Source organism: Hippocampus zosterae, chromosome 9, assembly GCF_025434085.1.
Source record: "Hippocampus zosterae strain Florida chromosome 9, ASM2543408v3, whole genome shotgun sequence".
NCBI classification, from domain to species: domain Eukaryota; kingdom Metazoa; phylum Chordata; class Actinopteri; order Syngnathiformes; family Syngnathidae; genus Hippocampus; species Hippocampus zosterae.
Window position 1 is genome coordinate 16,337,246 of NC_067459.1, and position 22,487 is coordinate 16,359,732.

Here is a 22,487-nt window from a genome sequence, read left to right on the forward strand (position 1 = left end):
AAATAAAATGACAACTCCCACAAGGGGATACAGTAGGCACATAAACAATACTAAACTTGTTATTTTTTGTGACTTTCAGCTTGTTGTAATGTACAGTAATTACACTTCATGAAACCAGTTATTTTCTATACATTCTCATATATTGTCGTGACTACCAGGTGTAATCCTCACAGCTCAAACCCCGCTATTTAGGAAATTAAAGGGAAAAAAAACACCAGAATGATTGAGTTGGTATTGTAGTTGAGTTGGTTATCATACACAGTTGCATGCCAACAGCAACACAGCACCATCCCATAGTCATCGCTAAAAGAATGCTGTTGATTGATTAGACTGTTGCGGACCTCACCTCAGCCAGCAAGAACATCCAAATTCCACACAAGAAGGCCGGAGCCAGAATCGAACCCCGCACCTCTGCACTGTGAGGTTTATGTGCTAACCAGTTACCCACTGTGCTGCCTTATCGACCTAATTAATATTATTATAATTAGCATTATTACTATTATTCATTAAAATACAAATGTGGTTATTTGAGAGAGCGTGGGAAAACGGATAAATGCTATTTTAATTCATTTCAGTGGTGTAAACTGATTTGATACAGGTCAAAAAGTAAATTAAATTACAGGATTGGCCGGGAAATAAATAATCTTGCAAATTTGTCTTGAAAATGCATTGCTCACAGCTGCTTTTTAATAAAAAATAAATATTATTTTAATACCTTGCTTTTTATTTGCGATTTTAAATTAGTTTTAACATTTTACTGCTTTCATGTTGAGGTTTATCTTGATTCCCGTCTTTTAATTTAATCTGATAGTGCTCGTGAAAAACACATTTTTGGACTACAACAGCGACTCTTGGTGGACATTCTGTTGTATTACAGCAAATGTGCTGTAGTACCACCAGGATGCCTCTGGGTGGCGGCCGACGTCGTTTAGTTGTCTGCAGGCAAAGATGGCGGTACGGAAGAAAGACGGCGGCCCAAATGTCAAATATTTCGAAGCGTCTGATACAGTCTCTCAGTTTGATAATGTGCGCGTCTGGCTGGGAAAGAATTACAAAAAGGTACTGGCAGCATGGTTTGTAGACTTCCATTTTTCACGCCGAAGACGTGGACACTGAGCCACGGGCATGAGAGGCAGTGACAAAGAGGAGGGAGGGTGCTCAGCGTCCAGCTGCTCGCTGGCTTCACTCGAGTCAGCATACAAAAGGATGCTGAGCTCGTAGCGGCGCCAGATGCGTCCGCCCGTGCCTTTATCCTCGCGTGTTAATGCGATGGAAATGACGAAAGGTGCGGCGCACGCCCTGGCTTCTGAGCAATAGCTTCACGCACTGGGCTCGGACGCTAGCTAGCTAGGTTGCTAATCGGCTAACGGTGCCCGAGGGAGCAAATCCAGATGTTTGCTGGATGTGGCGCGCGCCAACTGGATCGGGTGCTGCACCATGTTCACGCTGCTCGACTACAATTCACAAATAAAATCGTTATTATTCAAGCCATTTCAAAAAATGGCAACAAAGCCAACTGCTTAGTACACCACCAAAGCTCATCAGTAATTATAATGCCTACAAAAATCGAGCTTACAAGACAACCGTTGGAGCATTTATTCAATATATTCAGGATATTGAATAAATGCTCCAACGACTTAGCAGAGCAGCTTGATTTTTAAGCATTAGAACAACTGATGGGGCTTTAGCATTAATTTGATATCTGACTCGTGCAATGAATTAAGAATGAATACTAATGTGCTCCAAATATGTGCTCAAACAGCGACTTCAATTTTTAAAGACCCCTGAATGAAATAATGTCCCCTCTCTCAGTACATCCAAGCAGAGCCCCCAACCAACAAATCTCTGTCCAGTCTTGTGGTCCAGCTGCTCCAATTCCAAGAGGAGGTGTTTGGCCGACATGTCAGCAACCCCCCGCTCACCAAGCTGACTGTATGTCTCCACCACATACTCTATTAACTTGTAACTTCACCCCAAAAGGGCTTCGTTACTAAAAATAATAACATTGTAATATTTGTCTCCAGATGAAATCTTTTCTAGACTTCAAGGCTGGAGGTGCTCTTTGCCACATCCTGGCAGCTGCATACAAGTTCAAGAGTGACCAAGGATGGTAAGAGTTTCTTCCCAGTTGGCATCACTATAATATACAATGAACCTCCATTTAATTGCGGGGAAATACATTCCAGACCCAAAAGCTACAGGGTCAAAATTCACAATAGTGTGACCGTCTAATAATTTGGGGGGGGGGGGGGGGTTAATATAGAGTACATCCCACCCATTCAAACCACACTTCAGACACAATTCAACTTCTTAAACTTAAACGCTTGAATTTATTAAAACACATTTTATAAAGTATAGCTTCGCACCTGTTCTCACTCTCTCATTTGCATAGTTCTCCAAATGAAAGACAGAAGCATGTAGGCTTCACGCTGTTTATTTTTTACTCCCAGGTGAAGTTTATGATAAAACTAACACATAAAACAAAAGACGAATAAACATTTTATATCCACTTGAATTCCAGTTGACCTGAGGGCTACTTAGGATGTTGTGGCACAATCTGGTACTACATGAATAATTAAAAAATAATTGCTTAAAAAGCTGCAAAATGCACAAAGGATGCAGCAAAATACACCGGGGGTTCACTTTATCTTTCACTCAGTGGTGCTGTTTGAAATAAGCACATATGGATGTTGGCTATGCTGCAGTGTCATGTGTAACTCCTCGCAGGCGCAGGTTTGACTTCCAGAATCCGTCTCGGATGGACCGAAATGTGGAGATGTTTATGACGATTGAGAAGTCCTTAGTGCAGGTGAGTCTTTCTCTCTTGAACCTTTCATGACACACAAGCCAGCATGACAAAATGTTTCCCGAATTCATTAAACTCTTCTTGCTGTAACATTTTATTCAAAATGTTTTTTTTTTACTCTTTTCGCACTGGAAGTGGATGTCTGTCATCCTGACTCATGCAGACGGAAATAATGTAATTCATAATGATTTCAAGGTTTTCTTTGTACTTCAGAATAACTGCTTGAGTCGACCAGTCATCTACTTGAGCTCTGACATAGAGCCAAAACTGCTGGGGAAGATCAAAGACATCATCAAGAGACATCAGGTGTGTTTTCAACCACATTGTTTATGACAGAAATTCCTCACTGCTGTGCTGCAAGAGATCTTTACTGTTGGATATGATCAAATATTCACTTAATCAATGTGAAAATGATTACTTTTTCACAACAAATAATGTGTTTTTGTTCATCTGTCTATACCAACAATGACTGGTGGTTGGTTGAACAATTCAAATCTCTCTTAGTTGATTCCACAAAGCTCACAATTAAACTGTGTGCCCAGTTTTTATATGTAAATGTAAAAGTATTTGCCTTTGTTTGCTCGGAAAGTTTGGAAAACATTAAGGAAGAGTCAAACATAGCAAATATGGATGCACTCTCTTGCAGGGCTCGGTGACTGAGGACAAAAGCTCCAGCTCCCACATTGTCGTTCCAATTCCCGGCAGCTTGGAAGACGGTGAGGATTCAAATGTTTTTGAGGGAAAGGACAGACTTTGTCTTTTTATTGTTTATTAAAATTTGCTCTGAGCGCAGCTACATAAATCGGAACTTTTTTCACCTCACTTATCTATGTTTATAAGCAGTACATAGTACATGTGTTGCCTCCTCCAGTATTGTTGCATCAATTAATTTAGCCCAAGCTCATGTGCAGCGGCTTAATTTTAGTGGCCAGTCACTTGATTGCCGGCAATCTGAAGGCTGCATCGTAGTCATTGCATCTCATTTTCGCCATGATGACAAAGGGAAAGGCAAAGCTGAACACCGATTCCAAATACTTGAATGTGTACAAATTTGAGGGCTTCTTGAAAAATTCTGGAACAGTAAAAACAATGTTGGTGAATTAAAGAGAAACTTAAAATAGACGACAACATGATGCTTCTGTCATAGTGGAAATCCGTCAATAACCCCGCCCCCTTTTTTTGTGTTCATAGCGGGTGGGAAAAGTCATGGCTTCACGTCTGAATTTATGGTAATGTTCTGTTTGTTTTTTCAGAGGAGTGGGTGCGCCCTGTGATGAAGAGGGACAAGCAAGTTCTCCTTCACTGGGGATATTTTCCTGACAGGTTTGTTCCCTGTTTGAGCTCCATTCTAGAGATGTTGCACATTTTGTAGGAGAGAAGAAGCTTTGAAAGCACCGTTCCTAGTTAACAGAGCATCTTTTTCGTTCTATGGTCAACCTGTAGTTATGATACCTGGATCCCAGCTAGTGAGGTTGAGGCCTCTGTGGAAGATGCCCCCAGCCCAGAGAAGCCAAGGAAGGTAGATGAGTGCCAGAATTTTTCGTACACAACTTTGGTACCCTAACTATGCTTTCAAAATCCTTGATGCTGACGGTATATTTATGGTCCTCAGGTCCACGCGAAGTGGATTTTAGACCTGGACCAGTATAACGAGTGGATGAATGAGGAGGACTACGAAGTGGGAGACGGTCACCCCAAGAGGAAGAGGATATCGGCCAAGACTCTTACGGATGAGGTGACCACTCCGGACGAGCGCAGAGATAAGAAGCCCGCGGGTGCCAAGAAGAGGAAGCGCTCGCCGTCGCCGTCTCCCACGCCGCCACCGCAGGAGAGCAAGAAGAAGAACGCTAAAAAAGGGTCTGTGACAGTAGCCGTTTTCAATTGAGAAGGGAATAGCCATGACACCACATGCAAAATTAAATGTATGCACGTGATGGGACAGGCCGACGACACCGTACACCAAATCCAAACGGGGCCAAAGGGAAGAGGAACAAGAGGATCTCAGTAAGGATTTGGATGAAGCATCACCTGTTCCGGCATCAGAAGACGGAAATGCAGCCAAAACAAGTGCGCAGAACTGCATGCATTTGAATGAAAAAAAAAAAAGACATATATTTGTAAACTGCCAGCCAAGTCATCCCCTTTTGCCTTCTGTTTCTAGATAGCACCAAGAAGGATTCTGATTCCACACCAGTCAAGGGAGGAGCAGATATAGGTGAGAGTGAAACAGCTGGAATTTGTCGAAACTTGCGTTGGTCGAACAACTTTGGAACTTTTGTGTCTATCTGTACCCATCTGTGTGTGGTTATATCTGCGATTTTTAACAGATGAGCAAGAGGATGAGTCCATGGACGTAACAGGGAAGGTAAGATGGTGTGCAAAGTGGGATCCGTACATGCTATTATACCTGCATAATTTCATGGGAGCCATAGAAACAGCAGATGTGTCAAAAATTCTTGCCTCCACAAAGGTTATCTTCTACGGAAGCATGGAGCTGCCAATGTGGAGTAAAAATAGTTTGACTGGCAAAAAAATTCGAACGTATCGGCGATAACTTTGAACGTACTTGTAGGCGGGTTTGTGCGAGTCAGAAAACCATTTTATTTTTTAACATTTGGCCTGCATTACATCAGTCCATTCAAAAATTAACTAAGTAAACATTGTTCATTCATACTTTTATGGTGTTATGTCAGCAGTGCCTGATTTACTTTTGGCATTTGTTTTCCATCCAACCATTCATCTTCTGTACCGCTAAAATGAATATTACTGTTCGTATAAAATCTCCACATCAGATTGTGCTGATGTACCTAATTTTGTGGCCCATCAATGACTATTTTATGTTCCCGTAGGAGGAGGAAGAGAGCTCCCCGAGTGTTAAGGGGGAGCCAGTCAAAGGCGCGGACCTTCACGAAGACAACGTGACGGAGCAGACACATCACATCATCATACCAAGCTACGCTGCCTGGTTTGACTACAACAGGTAATACCAAATTCAAGATCACCACATATCCTGGGATGCTTTCCTTCTTGCTGTAAGCTCACCTACTAGTGGACGTGACTCATTCTGTCATCATCCTCAGCGTCCATGCGATTGAGCGCAGAGCCCTTCCAGAGTTCTTCAATGGAAAGAATAAATCTAAAACCCCGGAGATGTAAGTTAAGTTGTATTTGTAACTCATCTTTGGTTATGAGTCTTGCAATGTGCGTTCGACGTCATCATATATTTTATAGCTGAATTTTTCTCTCTGTTCCCGTCTGCCAACAGCTACCTGGCATACAGGAACTTCATGATTGACACTTACCGACTAAACCCTCAGGAGTACCTCACCTCCACCGCCTGCCGCAGGAACCTGGCGGGAGATGTCTGTGCAATCATGAGGTATGCGAGAAATAGAAAAGGTCATTATCCCGCCATTTTTTTCCACTATAAGTGCGGTTACAAAGGACCAACACCCCCCTGATTAAAAAAAATATGCTCCTACAGTATTACATGTGCACATGTGGTGATACTCTCCTAATTTCCACTAACAATCCAGGCTAAACCTAGATCCTCCCTGTGATACAAAGCTCGTTTTTCAGTGCACATGTATCACTGTCCCAACCTCCTTGAGACCAGTTCCTATTTAGACACGGCTTTGGCGTCATCAGTAGAGTGTTACAGAAAAAAAACAACAAAAATGCAAAAAGGAGAGTTGTTCAATGAATAACCGACTATACAAAAAATGCAAAATGGTCATTCTGCAAGTAGGCAAGAATTACTGTAATTTATTTTATTTCAATTATTTATTTTATTAATTAGGGCTGTGGGAAGTAAAGACAGCTGGCAATTGTGTTTTGTGGTTTCGTCGCAATATTAACTAATCTGAATCAAATGTTCCATGTCATGAAGGTAATCATTTGCTATTTAGATTGACTTTTTTTAAAAACAATTGAACTGTTACGTCCCCTTAAATGGAATACAGTGCACTTCACATTTAAATGAATTAAATCGGGGCATCTTCACGTGCAGAGTCCATGCCTTCCTGGAGCAGTGGGGACTAATCAACTACCAGGTGGACTCCGAGAGCCGGCCCACCCCTATGGGCCCCCCACCCACTTCCCACTTCCATGTCCTTGCAGACACGCCGTCCAGTCTGGTGCCCTTACAGCCCAAGACATCCCAGGTCTGTACACAAATTGAAAAACACACACACAAGCACATACACGATGGCCTTCTTTAACATGTGGGTGTTGTAGACTCCTGCGCCCCAGCAGATGATGTCCTTCCCAGATAAAGTGAAAGATAAACCAGCAGACCTGCAGAACTTTGGGCTTCGGACTGACATGTACAGCAAAAAGATAGGCTCCTCAAAGGTATTCACCGAAAACAAGTCCGATGTGAATTACAGAAACTTGGCTTGAGCCACCATATTCATGACAAAATAATGCTTTGTCCACAGAGCAAGAGTGCAACAAGTGCTATGAGGGATTGGACAGAGCAGGAAACACTATTATTACTTGAGGTACATCGGTATTTTTTCAGTCATCACAATGTCATTACCAATTAAAGAAAAAAACTGCTGGATATTACAATTAGAATTCAAACCCTTGCTGTTTTCAGGGATTGGAGATGTACAAGGACGACTGGAACAAGGTGTCAGAACATGTCGGCAGCCGCACACAGGATGAGTGCATCCTGCATTTCCTTCGTCTGCCTATCGAAGACCCCTATCTCGAGGAAAGCTACTCGTCCCTTGGGCCGCTGGCTTACCAGCCGGTGCCTTTCAGCCAGGCAGGAAACCCCGTAATGAGCACAGTTGCGTTCCTTGCCTCGGTAGTGGACCCTCGTGTGGCCTCAGCAGCGGCTAAATCCGCTCTGGGTGAGATGTTGCTCCTTTTTTGTGGCTTTAAAGAATGAGGGCTAGTCTTCAGAACAAATTCCTTTCCTTAGCCAGTTAATAGCGAGCCACTAACCATGGCTCACACCATCCAACTGATCACTCTGACTCCCATGTCACCCACACACTCAAAGTCACAGCTGCTTTATTGTGGAAAGTGACGATGGCGACCCCAGGTCGACAATAATAATACCTACACTGAACATGCAGAGTTAGATTTTTTTTTTACAATGCGAACTCAACATTTACCTGATCAGTGGACAGGATAGTTGGTAGAATTTTTGGTTGTAAAAATACTAGATAGCACCAGCCCTAATTTAGCATTAACTTCACCTCTCCTTCTCTCTCTTTCTCAGAGGAGTTCTCTCGTATGAAAGAGGAAGTTCCTGCGGCCCTGGTTGAGGCTCACGTGCGGCGGGTGGAGGAGGCAGCGAGGGCCAGCGGGCGACAGGACCCTCTGTATGGCCTCGAGGGTAGCGGCATCGCCGGCACCGGCCTGGAAGAAGGCGAGAGAACGGGTAGGGCGGAAACATGTGTTTACAACACAATCATCCAACAAGGCAAATTAACAAACATTAACGGAGGTCTGAATGGTTTCCGGATCAGATGAGAACAATGACGAAAGTAAGAGTGACAGCCAGTCAAACGAGGAGAAGAAGGCTGCCAAGGTAGGATGCGTTCTTGTCACGCTTTGGTTTTGTTACCTGACGGTCGAAAGACTCACGCTTTGAAGCTCCTCCCACAGGACAGCAAAGATGGAGCGAATGAGGAAGAAGACAAGGTGACAGAGAATGGGAAGAAAGAGGAGGAGAGAGGAAGAGAAGCTGAGGGCGAGAGGGAGGCAGACAAAGCCGACTCGGAAATGGGTAGGAAAAGGCTCTAGGGTGCCGAATGGGTCAAATATAACCTCTCACGCACATGCAAAAAAACTCACTCACCCTACGCCTAACACCAAACCCTACTACCTAACCCTACCCAAATCCTAACACTTAACACTAGCCCCTAACCCTAATGCTTACCCCTAAGACGAACCACAAATCCTAAACCCTAACCCTAAACCTAACCCTAACGCTTAACCCTAAACCTAACAGTAGCCCTAACCCTAACATACCCCATAACCTTACACCCTGTCCCTAACCTCTTACATCTAACCATAACCCTAACCCAAGACAACCCTAACCTTAACAAATACCCTAAACCCTAAACCTAACCACTCAAAAAACTCAGACGTACAAAAGAACCTCTCAACCACAAAAAAACTAACCTACTCACACAAAATCCTCACATATCCAAAAATAAACACTCACTCACTCCCCAAAGACTCTCTCTCTCGCATGCACACACACACACACACACACACACACACACACACACCAAATGCACACAAGTCTCACCAAAAAAAAAAAAACTGTCACAATCATGTAAATACTTCACCACAAAAAAACCTCTTCAGCCCACCCAAAACATACACACATCAAAAAATACTCACACTCAAAAAAAATTGTCTGGAATCTCCCAAAATAAATCAGACATGCCAAAACACCTCATGCTCACACCATAAAAAAATCACACTCATGAAAAAAAATACTCTTAAGGTGGAAAACTTTTCTTCCTCAGGTGACAACGAGAAGGAGAAGGGTGGAAAACAAGGTGAGGAAGGGCAAAGAGAATCTGAAAGTGAGGGAGAAAAGAAGGCCAAGGTGGAGCGAGATGTGGGCGAGGGCAACTTGGCCACCGCCGCTGCATCAGCGCTGGCGGCGGCAGCCGTCAAAGCCAAGGTACGTGAGGGCCCAAAATCCTTTGACTGATATTTAGGGATAGGCAATCGGATAATCAAAGACAACTTGGTTAAAGTGCAGACAAGTCATATAATAATACTCAAAGTCTTATATTCTATCTAATCTGTGTCATATAAAGTTAATTTGCAACTTTTTTCTTCTACTCTTCATCTCGTAAATTTGTACCTCATGCATGCACGGCACCACACCGCCCCCAAGAGGCCAAAGTGCATAGAACAAAACTTGCAATACTTATTTGTATTTCTTCTTTTTAAATTGCGATTAATTTAATATGTAGCTATTCCTCTTCACTTTTCAAAATAATGGTGATTATTTTTTTCCACCCCATACTGAATTGTAGAATCTACTTTGATTGTCATTGTCATTTATGTCATGAGCAGCACTTGGCTGCAGTGGAGGAAAGGAAGATCAAATCTCTGGTGGCATTGCTGGTGGAGACCCAAATGAAAAAACTGGAGATCAAACTGCGACACTTTGAAGAACTGGAAACCATCATGGATCGAGAGAGGGAGGCTGTGAGTGGTGGACCGTGGGAAGATGTGGGAAGAGAGCAGTTCTAAGTGTTTGAACGCATTATTTTGGTATTTCTCTGTGCTTCCAGCTGGAGTACCAGCGACAACAGCTTCTAGCTGACCGTCAGTCCTTCCACATGGAACAGCTCAAGTACGCCGAAATGCGAGCTCGCCAGCAGCACTTCCAGCAGATCCAGCATCAGCAGCACAGCCAAGCCGGGGGTCCTCATCCCCCTCAGACCTCGTCGGGCTCTCAAAACTCGGCCTCGGCTCAGCAATCCGCCAGCACGCCGGCGCCGCAGCCGGCACCCAGCCCCGCGCCGTCGGCCTCCGCGGGGTCAGCCTCGGAGTCCCATCCGCCTCCGGCTGCCCACGTGTCACCCCCGTGCCCCCCGGGCCAGCCCGTGACTGGCCACTCGGGCTCTGGCAGCGCCCCTTCACACCATGGTCAGTGAGACGTCGAAATCGCATCGCAGCAGCTAACTGACTTAACTGCCATTGAATCCTTTGAATCGAACTGCGTGCTCTTTTGTTCTGATTCACCGAAGCTGTGTGACTACAGTCAATCCAATGTTTTCTCCTGTTGCCATCACCGCCACTCACAGAATCCAACACTCCTCTACCCGTCGAAATGCTTCACACCTCGGCTCCGGTTCCAGCTCCACGGTAAAAGATGAAAAATTGCCATGAAGAAAAAAAATCATTTCAATTGTTCTTGTCCAACTGGACAATTGATGTGAGGAAAGACGACCTGTTTAAATTGGCTCAAGAAAGTTTTCACACTACATGAATTTAGATTTCTGGTGAGCTATGAGGGTCTTGACATGTTTGTGCTGAAGGAAACCAAGAGTCATCTTGTTGCTTTTATTTTTTTCCCACAAGAGTCCATAGCAGCTAATTCACTCTCAAGTCTTTTCGATGTCTCTTGAGTTCCCCGTCAGTACTAATTGACATTTACAAGTATGTATGGAAAAAAAAGCACTTTTAATCTTTCCTCGGGTCTCATTTTAAGACTTGAAGCATCCATGAAATTGAACTTAAGCACTTATAAACCTTTTGCTGTCTTAAATACCGTTTCATACCGAATGATTGATTGGAAATCTCCTGTCAATTGCGTGGACACTCCGAAGGACGCATTTTCATCGATATGTTACCTGACATTAGTCTGGATGCCATTTCAAACTATGTACTGTAAACTGGGTCTTCTGTTACAATTTCCATGTATTTGTATGAAAAATGATTTCAATTACTGACATTGTGTCCGCTAGTTGTTCCTGCAGACAAGAAAAACACTTACCTTTTGAAGTACTTTAATAATAATAATAATACAGCACTTGGGAGAGTTAAAAAAAAAAAAAAAGAAAAAGAGATCATGAGGAGCTTAAGATGTGAGGAATGTACCGGAGTGCTGTCCGAAAGGAATGACTGAAGCAGCAATCGCAAAGTTTGTCATTTGCGTCTATCGCTAAACCAAAACGTTATGTTTTTGAAATCATGTTCTCTCACACTTAGTGAGTTTTATTGGTGTTGTTTGTGGAAATGAAGAGGATTGGCCGGTTCATTTGAAGTTGCAAAATGAAGGAGAAAAAAAAAAGACAAAAAGGATCCTTTCATATCTGCAACAATATCCTCACTTTTTATTCAATCAATTTTTATATTTTTTACTGGTTTTTCCATCGTCTTTCTTTGATATCAATATCGTAACGGAATATTGTTAACTTTGTAGCCTCTATTTACCCTTTGTGTGATTGTGAGGATGTGTGCGAAGGCATGCCTTGAGAATCTGTAAACGTTTCTTACTATCATGCAGTTTTATTTCCGGTGCCATTCCGTGTATGTGTGAATGTGCCATGAAGTATAACCCTTTCTTCGGGTGAACTTGTTTTGTCAGTATTTCACGTCTCACCTGAGCTGTGAGTCAAGTTACCGGCATCTGTGTTATGACGATATCGCGTGGACTTTGTGTAAAGATGATACAGCATTTTTGTGTGTTCGGTTCCTGTATGTTTTCACACAGCTGAAGGAAGCAGCTCTTGCAATTATTCTTACAAAATGTCCAAATGTTCTCAGTGACTCATCACTTCAGTGCGTCCTCAATCTGGCAGTTTGGATCCCCCAAATCTGAAGAGGTTTAATGATGAGGGGGGGAGGGAATAAATAAACGAATTTGAAAAAACACCATATATTCAGTTATTTTGGAATGCACCCAGCAGGAAATACGCTGGAAATAAAAGATGTACTGTACATCGGCAGAAATCATATCATTTTGTTAGTAATGAAATTGTATTTCAGTGCAGAAAGGGTTCTTTTTGGCAGCACCTCTGACAAGTGATGTGTCGGTCGAGAACGAGCCGATACAAAGAGCCTCTTTGAAGTGAACGATGAGCCGTTTTTAGCCGAAAAAAACCAACCATGTATAGTAAGGTGTTTTTAGCCGGAAAAAAACCGACCATGTATAATAAGGCGCTTTTTTTCGGTGTTTTGAGCCAAATAAAACGACCATGAATAATAAGGCGCTTTTTTCGGCGTTCTTAGCCAGAAAAAAACGACCATGTGTAGTAGGGTGTTTTTAGCCGAAAAAAACGACCATATACTGTATAGTAACGCGTTTTTAGCCGAAAAAATGACCATGTATAGTAGTAAAGCATTTTAACTCGAAAAATCAACCATGTATAGGAAGGCGTTTATAGCTGAAAAAAATGACCATGGTCGTTTTCCGGCTAAAAATGCCCTGCTATACATGGTCGTTTTTTTTTTTGGTGCTAAAAACGCCTTACTTATACATGGTCTTTTTTTGGTCGAAAAACACCCTCCTATTCATGGTCGTTTTTTTCGTCTAAAAACGCGTTACTATACATGCTCGTTTTTCCGGCTAAAAACTGCAGCTGTCACACCAATCCTGAAAAAAACTGGTTCAGATCCCAATGACTTCAATAACCTACACCCCATTTCCCATCTTCCCTTCATCTCGAAAATTCTGGAGAAAACTGTCGCCTCTCAGATCCACTCCCACCTCACCGACAATAGTCTTTATGAACAATTCCAGTCCGGCTTCCGTCCCCGTCACAGTACTGAAACAGCCCTCATAAAAATCACAAATGATCTTCTCATGGCAGCAGACTCTGGCCTTATCTCCATCCTCATCCTCCTTGACCTGAGTGCAGCCTTCGACACAATCTCTCACCCCATCCTCCTCAATCGACTCTCTACCATAGGCATCACCAACACCCCTCTACATTGGTTCCACTCATATCTCACTGGCCGCTCTCAGTTCATTCAAGTTGATTCTTTTACTTCACAATCCCTCCCCGTTTCTTCTGGTGTTCCCCAGGGTTCTGTCCTCGGTCCGCTCCTCTTCATTGTCTACCTCCTTCCACTCGGAAACATTTTCCGCAAATTTGGCTTACACTTTCACTGCTTTGCGGATGACACCCAGCTCTATCTCTCCAGCAAACCCGACGCTTCTCTCCCACCCTCGTCCCTCTCTCACTGTCTCTCAGAAATCAAATCTTGGTTCACCCACAATTTCCTCAAGCTAAACAGCAATAAAACTGAACTCCTACTCGTCGGTACCAAATCCACTCTAAACAAAGCCGACAGTTTCTCCCTCACAATTGATAATGCCACTATATCTCCTTCCCCCCAGGTGAAGAGTCTGGGTGTCATCCTTGACAGTTCACTATCCTTTCACTCCCACATCAATAACATTACCCGGTCCGCTCATTTCCACCTTCGCAATATAAACCGCCTCCGTCCCTCACTCACTCCGCACACCACCGCTATCCTTGTTCACAGTCTCGTCACTTCCCGTATTGACTACTGCAACTCACTCCTCTTCGGTGTCCATCAAAAATTCCTCCATAAACTTCAACTTGTTCAGAATTCAGCAGCCCGGATCATCACGAGAACCCCCTCCTTCCATCATATCACCCCCATCCTCCGACAGCTCCACTGGCTTCCTGTCAAACTTAGAATCAACTTCAAAATACTTCTCTATACATTCAAAGCCATCCATAACCTTGCGCCCCCCTATCTGTCAGATCTTCTTCAAATCTCCATTCCCTCTCGCTCACTCAGGTCCTCATCCTCCCTCCACCTTTTTCTACCCTCTGCCCGTCTCAGTACAATGGGGTGCAGAGCCTTCAGTCGCTCTGCCCCCAAACTCTGGAACTCACTTCCTCCCAACATTCGTAATATTGACTCTCTTTCCTTATTCAAAACCCAGCTCAAAACCCACCTATTCAGACTTGCCTACCCGCCTTAAATCTTTCTTTCTTTATTTATTATTTTATCTGTGTTTTACTATTGGTCTTGGCTGTACAGTGTCCTTGAGTGTTGTGAAAGGCGCTTACAAATGTGATGTATTATTATTATAAAAACGCCTTACTATACATGGTCGGGTTTTTGTTGTTGTTGTTAAAACGCCTTACTGTTCATAGTCGTTTTTTTTTCGGTTCAAAACACCTTTGCATCCATTTTCTTCTGACCACCAAACAAGTTAATTCATATGTTTACTATTTACTTATTAATGTAGTAACTCATTATGGTCTGGTTTTTTTTCAGCTAAAAACGCCTCACGACACATGGTCGTTTTTTCGTCGAAAAACGCCTTATTATACATGGTCCTTTATTGCGTCTAAAAACGCATTACTATACAGGGTCATTTTTGTTTTTGGCTAAAAACGCCTTACTATACATGGTCGTTTTTTTCGGCTAAAAACGCCTTTCTATATATGGTCGTTTTTTGGTCGAAAAACGCCCTCCTATACATGGTCGTTTTTTTCAGCTAAAAACGCCTTACTATACATGGTAGTTTTTTTCGCCTCAAAACACCTTACTATACATGGTCATTTTTTTCGGGGAAAACGACGAACTATTCATGGTCGGTTTTTTTCGGCTCAAAACACCTTTCTTTACATCAGGGGTGTCCAAACTTTTTGCCAAGGGGGCCAGATTTTATGTGGTAAAATGTCGGGGGGCCGACCTTGGCTGACATTCTTTACATTGAACAACAATATTCATTCATTCATCTTCCGTACCGCTTGATCCTCACTAGGGTCGCGGGGGGTGCTGGAGCCTATCCCAGCTGTCTTCGGGCAGTAGGCGGGGTACACCCTGAATCGGTTGCCAGCCAATCGCAGGGCACACATAGACGAACAACCATCCACGCTCACACTCACACCTAGGGACAATTTAGAGTGTTCAATCAGCCTGCCACGCATGTTTTTGGAATGTGGGAGGAAACCGGAGCACCCGGAGAAAACCCACGCAGGCCCGGGGAGAACATGCAAACTCCACACAGGGAGGCCGGAGCTGGAATCGAACCCGATACCTCTGCACTGTGAAGCCGACGTGCTAACCACTGGACTACCGGGCCGCCAACAACAATATTGTTCAACAAATTTTAGTAAGCCAGTCTGTTTCACATTTCCATTTTTATTTTAATTTCAACAATCTTAAGAATTTCTTTTGGTTCATTTGAAACAGGTATATCACCTGCAACTGCTTATTCACTTGACTTTTTCTTAAACAGAAGTCTCCTGAGTGCAAATTGATTGATTTGAAACATAAAATGTATCACCATGAATTTTCAATAGTCACAAAACCTTTGACTCGAACAACAGGGAAATTAACAAGCAATACACATATCCACAACTGCAAGGATCATTTCAAATATGACATATCAGTCTATATAAACACGGAGTGATGTCTTGTTAACTCGTGAGTGATGCCCTCTAGTGTCTAAAAGCTATTACTCATTTAGTGAATGCTATTACTCATTCAGCCACTAGAGGGAAGCAGTACTCTATGAAACATCACTCACCAGTCTACGAGACCTCAGTCAATGCAACACGTGTTCCATTGCGCCCAACCTGCGGGCCTTACGGCACTGATTTTATGACAGGGGCCGAGGGCCGGATGAAATTCGACCGCGGGCCGGATTTGGCCCCCGGGCCGGACTTTGGACATACCTGCTCTACATGGTCGGTTTTTTTTCGGTTCAAAACACCTTTCTTTACATGGTCGTTTTTTTTCGTCGAAAAACGCCTTACTATACATGGCCGTTTTATTCGTCTAAAAACGCCTTTCTATACATGGTAGTTTTTTCGGCTAAAAACACCTTACTCTACATGGTCGTTTTTTTTCGGCCAAAAATGCCTTACTATAGATGTTCGTTTTTTTGGAGCTAAAAACGTCTTACTATACATGGTCTTTTTTTTGGTCGAAAAACGCCCTCCTATACATGGTCGTTTTTTTGGGCTAAAAACGCCTTACTGTACATGGTCATTTTTTTCGGCTAAAAACGCCTTTCTATACGTGGTCGTTTTTTTCGGCTAAAAACACCTTACTATACACTGTCGTTTTTTTCGGCTAAAACGCCCTACTATACATGGTCATGTTTTTTTGGCTAAAAACGCCTTACTATAAATGTGCATTTTTTTTCGGGGAAAACGGCGGACGATTCATGGTCGGTTTTTTTTTTGCTCAAAACACCTTTCTTTACATGGTCTTTTTTTTCGGCTCAAAACACCTTTCTTTACATGGTCGTTTTTTTTCGTCGAAAAACACCTTTCTATACATGGTAGTTTTTTTGGCTAAAAACACCTTACTCTACATGGTCGGTTTTTTTCGGCCAAAAATGCCTTACTATACATGTTCGTTTTTTTTTAGCTAAAAACGCCTTACTATACATGGTCGTTTTTTTCGGCTCAAAACACCTTTAGCCGTTTTTTTTCGGCTAAAAACGCCTTACTATAACATGGTCGTTTTTTTTTCGGCTAAAAACGCCCTACTACACATGGTCGTTTTTGGGGGCTAAAAACGCCTTTCTTTACATGGTCGTTTTTTTTCAGCTAAAATCGCCCTACTACACATGGTCGGTTTTTTTTGGGCCAAAAAACGCCCTACTGTACATGGTCATTTTTTTCGGCTAAAAACGCCTTTCTTTACGTGGACGTTTTATTCGGCTAAAAACGCCTTTCTTTACATGGTCGTTTTTTTTCAGCTAAAATCGCCCTACTACACATGGTCGGTTTTTTTTGGGCCAAAAAACGCCCTACTGTACATGGTCATTTTTTTCGGCTAAAAACGCCTTTCTTTACGTGGACGTTTTATTCGGCTAAAAACGCCTTTCTTTACATGGTCGTTTTTTTTCAGCTAAAATCGCCCTACTACACATTTTTTGGGGGCTAAAAACGCCCTACTGTACATGGTCATTTTTTCGGCTAAAAACGCCTTTCTATATGTGGTTGTTTTTTTCGGCTAAAAACGCCTTTCTGTACATGGTTGTTTTTTTCGGATAAAAACGCCTTTCTATACATCACTGGTGTCAAACTCATTTCACATGGTGGGCCACATACAGCCTCGGTAGATGTCAAGTGGGCCGGACCATGAAAATGATACCATTCTTTGCTATAAACAACCAAAACAATGTATTTCCTTTGTTTTGGTATAAAGAAGCACGAGAACTTTTGGAAAATGTTGAAATTTAATGAACGCATCTTTTACAAAACATTTCATGAAGCACCTTACATTTCTTTCAACAAATGCCCTTCGGTCCTTCGGAACGCATCACTGATGTTCAGCATCGTAAGGATTCAGCAAACTAACATCCATGCACTGTATACAACAATCAATATACTGGAAATTGACTAACAAATGAAAAATGAATGAAAAGCAATGAAAAACAATCCTTCCAAATAGAGTTACATTGTAAAAAATGTATAATTTTTGGGACTGTGCTCCAATCGTCCTCACCTCCCTTTGTCCAGAGTGGGAAAAGTACATTTTGATATGAATATAAGATGGCGCCCGAGGAGGCAGCCTTCGGCAAGTGCTCTTCAAGAGCCTTGCTTTTTTGTTCTTTTTTTGTTGTTTTTGTCTTTTGTTTTGTCACATGTTGTTGTTGTTTCATCGTGTGGACCTGATATAGACTGTTTTCAGCGTTTTTTGGCCACGACATTCGTCAAAGGAGACGTATCTCTGCTTGGTGGTTGCGCCTTCTCGGCAGCACGCCTGTACCAGCACAGATTTTGGTTGGGAGGAATGTCGGCGCCAGACAGACCTGGGGTGCTTGTGTTTTTTGCGCCTGTAATGGGCAGCATTTTTCACAACCCCGTTTTGTTCAGTGGAGATGCGGATGGCTGCTGAAATTGAGGATGAGGAGCGAGGAGCGTCGGCGCAGAGCGCCGATGCGTATTTGGAACCGAGAGTCGCCGCTTGGAATTGAAATGGATTTCCATGGGACAGGAGAATTGAACCAATCTCTTTTTTCATCAATGAATGCTACAGCTTCTTGTTGACTTTGAAACTTTGTAGCCGACGTGTGCACATTTTGAGCAGGACGTCTCTGATCCCCTGGCTAAAGGACACCTTGATTCTCTCTTTCATCTCAAACTGCTTCAAACAACAAAGCGTGTGACGGAAAAATGGTTAGGACTGCACGACTGTCTGTGTTTTATGTTATGTGTTGTGTTTATCATTTTACTTTATGTTAACTGTTTTGTTAAGCGCTTTGTTACAGCTGTCGCTGTTGTGAAAGCGCTATAGAAATCATCATGTATTGTATTGTATTGCTAAGGGATGGTGGACAATGAAAAATGATTGACAGTAAAATTCATGACGTCTCAAAAAGAAAAAGAAAAAAAGAATTGAACATTTCATTTTGAAACAAACAAAAAAAAAGTGTCATCACTTTGTTTCCTCAACAGTGCTCTCTCCACAGTGAAACCTGACAAAGTCCAGCACTCGAGCCTGCTGACCCTTGAGAAACTGGGCTACAGTCCTGCTGGGGTCTCCCAGGAAGGTCTGAGGCAGGAGGCGCGTCTCGCTTTCACCGCACGGCAGGTCATCCATGTTACCAAGCGACGTGGGCGCCTCCCCCACAATGTGCTGTCCCAGTTTGCGCCCCAAACTTTGACGTTGTTCTTCTTTTCCACCCTGGAACACAACCAGAGCGCCGTAGCGTCCCATGGCCACCTCGGTCTGTCCCGCCACGCCACCGTGAACGTACGAGCCAATAGTCCACTCGGCGGGGACGCTTACTGTGACTGCCCGCCTCACTGACATGTTCTCACCCAGGCGGCCTGATAGGACAGGACACACAGTATGGTTACACTATTTCATGGACAGTAAATAATAAATGTATACGTCGTACTGGTCAGGGTAGTATTAATGCAACTTACTTTGACTTGACTCAAGTACCCGTATTTTACACACTATAAGGCGCAGCGAAAAGCATTCAATTTTCTCAAAAGCCGACAGTGTTTCTTATAATCCGATGCGCCTTACATATGGATCAATATTCGGATTTCTTGGATGTAGTATTTTAAATGTTCTGCAAAGTGCTTTGTTACAGCTGCAGCAGTTGTGAAAGCTCGTATTGTATTCAATTCTAGTGGTTGCACAACGCAACTGCAGCCACCATTGTAGCTTCTAATGTATGCGCCTTCTCATGCGGTGCACCCTAAATGTGAACAGTTTTAAAATAGGCCATTCATGAACGGTGCGCCTTATATTGCATAAAATACGGTATTCTCAAACTCACTTTTTCTGTGACAATGGAGCTCCATTCTCTCTACAAGCCAGTGTAACCAAGAGCAACATTTGACTCCATTCTCACTCATCATCAATCAAGTCCCTGCACAACTAACCCCACCACGGAAACGACACCTAACCTGACCATAAACATCCCCTTTTGCAACTAGCATAACGTCTGTGCATCGAGTTATTGTTTTACAATTTCTGTCACGCTACTAATTGTAAACAAACTTACTGATGAAACAGTCCAATGGTCTTGGGACAAAGCAGGAGAGTAGACGGTCATTACAGCCATTTAATGAAAGCTATCAATTGCAATCTGCATTACTGACCTATGCTTAAAGCCACCTTATCGGCGAGGGTGGCTCCATCCGACACGCTCAGTTTGCTGAGTTCGTCCGATGCCAGGAGACTCTGGAACACACGCAATGACAAGCATGAATTAAAGTGGGAAAACTGGATTTATTTCAGTAGTTCAATTAACAATGTCGGCCTCGTACACAGATCCATATCATATTTTATAACTTCGTTTGTAGCCCACAACTAACAAAAACCCCAAATACAAGATTAGGTTTAGAATATTACTGTATATACGAAACAATCAATAAAGACTTTTCATATACACCAGTAAGTCTTCATTTATATTGCAAGTTGCACTCTGCTGAATAAAACTATTCAATACACGTTTCTGTGATCTCATTTATTGAGATGCACGAGCGTATATTTCATTTCCAGTGTCACCTTAACTCCTTTGTAGTTTTAGCTTATGAAGGCACTTAAAACAGTTGAGCAACTGTTGCCATAGGGTCAACAATCTCACACATGGCCCACCTTGAGGTATCCGGTCCGACTTTGGCTTTTATTTTGGTGGTGAGCCAAGGTGGAGAAGGCGACGTCTTTCACCAGCTGCTGAAATTTCTCATTGCGGGCGACAAAGTCTGTCTCACAGTTGACCTGCGTCGCAAACATTGAAAACACATCTAAGTGACCAGAAAAGCTTCGGAAATGCGAGTTCTTCAACAAAGAGCATGGGATGCGTTGGACTGGGGAAAACATTCAAATGGATAACTTTATGAATTGTGACATGTGAATGTGCAAGCGATTACCGGTACTCTACCTCGACCATGACTGCAACTTGGTCTCTCATCAAGAGGCCAATGAGTCCCTCTCCGGCTTTGCGACCCTCCAACTTGCTCGCTTTGCTCCAACCTTCTTTCTGGGCCTGCTCGTGCAGCCAAGCCTCCGCCTGATCGTTGGACACCACACACCGACATGAAAGAGCACAGCCCCAACCAAGAGCATCACGTGCGGTCAAGAAATCCGAACGCAAACCTGTGCTATGTCATTGTCAAACTTCTCCAGCGCTTTCTTGCAGTTAATAAAGGTGTAGCCGGTGCTTTTTCTCAGTTTGACCAGGAGGCTCTTGTCAGCTGCCAGAAGACGATGACATGCTGTGTGCAAAGGGTGCCGGCTGACCTGAAGGTGACAAGGGATCGCGCAAAAACGTTACGTCCATCTTCCAGTGTCCTTGTCGTAAACCATCGAGCGCCAAGTGGACATAACACAATTATACATTTATTTTGGCCAAACGTGAAATGGTATGCCAATTAAACGTTTCTGGGAAACAGCCACTTAATGCACGTCGGTACACGGACTACTACGTAGGCGAACGAATAAACCACCTAGTCAATAGTTTAAGATAGCCAAGGAAAATAAGCAATTGATCTCATTACACTCACCTTTGCCAAATCTTTACTGAGAGTCCTGAATAAAAAGCTTACTGACATCTTACAAGCATCCGCACGCGCGTACTTACGAAAGCTTTCTATATGAATGTCATTGACATCCACGCTGTGTATGGAAGCCGAAGAGAGTCAGATTTGTGTGCGTCTCGATGTGGTATTACGTCCTCTAGCGTTGAGGAGGCTAACTGCAGTGTATATTAAAAATACAGCGCCGTGCTTCTTTTGCTGAATAGCCTGTACATTATTTGTTTGTTCTTTAAAATGGTTGCTCATTAAAATTATCCTCGTATCCCTGTGATAATTGAAGTCATCATCTGATATGTGGACATAGTAACTGTATGGCGCTTGCAAAAATGATCCATGAGCTTACTTTTTAGCTCAAAAGCACTATTCTCTTTTTAATTAATGACGTAAAAGGATAGAACCCCTCATCATTACACGCTTAATGGTAAACAATAGCATTTTGAAGTATATGTTTTTTAAAATATTTCCTATATTTTGCACCACCCTGACATTCCTGATGTTCTTGCTCTACTGCTCGAACCTGCATTTCTGGCTGTGGTGGAGCTTAATTAGGGTTTTTTTGTACCACCTTCACTTCTTGTTATTAAATTTTGTATCAACATTGAGATTATTTCTCATTTTAGCTTTCATATCACATGAACAAGACATTCCTCCCTACTTAAATGTCAGACAGTCCATCCATCCATTTTCCGAACCGCTTGATTCTCACTAGGGTCGGGGTGGGGGGGGGGGGGTGTTGCTGGAGCCAATCCCAGCCGTCTCCCGGCAGTCGGCGGGGGACACCCTGAATCAGTTGCCAGCCAATCACAGGGCACACAGAGACAAACAACCATCCACGCCCACACTCACACCGAGGGACAATTTAGAGGGCCCAATCAGCCTGCCATGCATGTTTTTGGAATGTGGGAGGAAACCACAGCACCCGGAGAAAACCCACGCAGGCCTGGGGAGAACATGCAAACTCCACACGGGGAGGCCGGAGCTGGAATCGAACCTGGTACCTCTGCACTGTGAAGCCGGCGTGCTAACCACTGGACTACCGGGCCTCCCTACATTCATTATTCATTCATTCATTCATCTTCCGAACCGCTTGATCCTCACTAGGGTCGCGGGGGGTGCCGGAGCCTATCCCAGCTGTCTCCGGACCAGCAGTAGGCGGGGGACACCCTGAATCGGTTGCCAGC

At 43.3% G+C, this 22,487-nt stretch overlaps 4 protein-coding genes across 4 annotated transcripts in view; 2 read left to right on the forward strand and 2 right to left on the reverse strand.

Annotated features, from left to right (window-relative positions):
• The window catches only part of fkbp11 (FKBP prolyl isomerase 11), a 182,013-nt gene that overhangs the window by 63,854 nt on the left and 95,672 nt on the right, over window positions 1-22,487 (forward strand). The gene's annotated exons all lie outside the window — the stretch shown is intronic.
• Window positions 1-22,487, reverse strand: part of erbb3a (erb-b2 receptor tyrosine kinase 3a) — a 110,133-nt gene that overhangs the window by 6,685 nt on the left and 80,961 nt on the right. The gene's annotated exons all lie outside the window — the stretch shown is intronic.
• On the forward strand, window positions 921-12,143 carry smarcc2 (SWI/SNF related, matrix associated, actin dependent regulator of chromatin, subfamily c, member 2). The gene is made up of 26 exons (XM_052077037.1): window positions 921-1,059; window positions 1,813-1,932; window positions 2,025-2,110; window positions 2,728-2,809; window positions 3,020-3,112; window positions 3,453-3,522; window positions 4,060-4,129; window positions 4,250-4,325; window positions 4,419-4,663; window positions 4,749-4,873; window positions 4,968-5,021; window positions 5,134-5,171; window positions 5,656-5,786; window positions 5,887-5,958; window positions 6,072-6,185; window positions 6,816-6,969; window positions 7,043-7,159; window positions 7,246-7,308; window positions 7,407-7,665; window positions 8,040-8,201; window positions 8,290-8,351; window positions 8,429-8,549; window positions 9,301-9,461; window positions 9,863-9,997; window positions 10,084-10,441; window positions 10,600-12,143. The coding sequence occupies exons 1-26, from the start codon at window positions 949-951 to the stop codon at window positions 10,662-10,664; spliced, it is 3,144 nt and encodes a 1,047-aa protein (XP_051932997.1). The 5' UTR covers window positions 921-948; the 3' UTR covers window positions 10,665-12,143.
• On the reverse strand, window positions 17,465-21,451 carry tsfm (Ts translation elongation factor, mitochondrial). Its single transcript, XM_052077045.1, has 6 exons — window positions 21,274-21,451; window positions 20,867-21,010; window positions 20,652-20,780; window positions 20,366-20,488; window positions 19,867-19,948; window positions 17,465-19,080 (listed from the first exon to the last, which is right to left on the reverse strand). The coding sequence occupies exons 1-6, from the start codon at window positions 21,319-21,321 to the stop codon at window positions 18,686-18,688; spliced, it is 921 nt and encodes a 306-aa protein (XP_051933005.1). The 5' UTR covers window positions 21,322-21,451; the 3' UTR covers window positions 17,465-18,685.

What these genes read in the sequence shown, in the direction of transcription:
- smarcc2 (XM_052077037.1), top strand. Translation starts at nt 949, where the DNA reads ATGGCGGTACGGAAGAAAGACGGCGGCCCAAATGTCAAATATTTCGAA. An exon ending in TTCAAGAGTGACCAAGGATG is followed by an intron (nt 2,111 to 2,727) that starts GTAAGAGTTTCT and finishes AACTCCTCGCAG; the next exon opens with GCGCAGGTTTGACTTCCAGA. An exon ending in TGGATCGAGAGAGGGAGGCT is followed by an intron (nt 9,998 to 10,083) that starts GTGAGTGGTGGA and finishes CTGTGCTTCCAG; the next exon opens with CTGGAGTACCAGCGACAACA.
- tsfm (XM_052077045.1), bottom strand. Translation starts at nt 21,321, where the DNA reads ATGTCAGTAAGCTTTTTATTCAGGACTCTCAGTAAAGATTTGGCAAAG. An exon ending in TCAGTAAAGATTTGGCAAAG is followed by an intron (nt 21,011 to 21,273) that starts GTGAGTGTAATG and finishes TGTCACCTTCAG; the next exon opens with GTCAGCCGGCACCCTTTGCA. An exon ending in GTCGGACCGGATACCTCAAG is followed by an intron (nt 19,949 to 20,365) that starts GTGGGCCATGTG and finishes CGTGTGTTCCAG; the next exon opens with AGTCTCCTGGCATCGGACGA.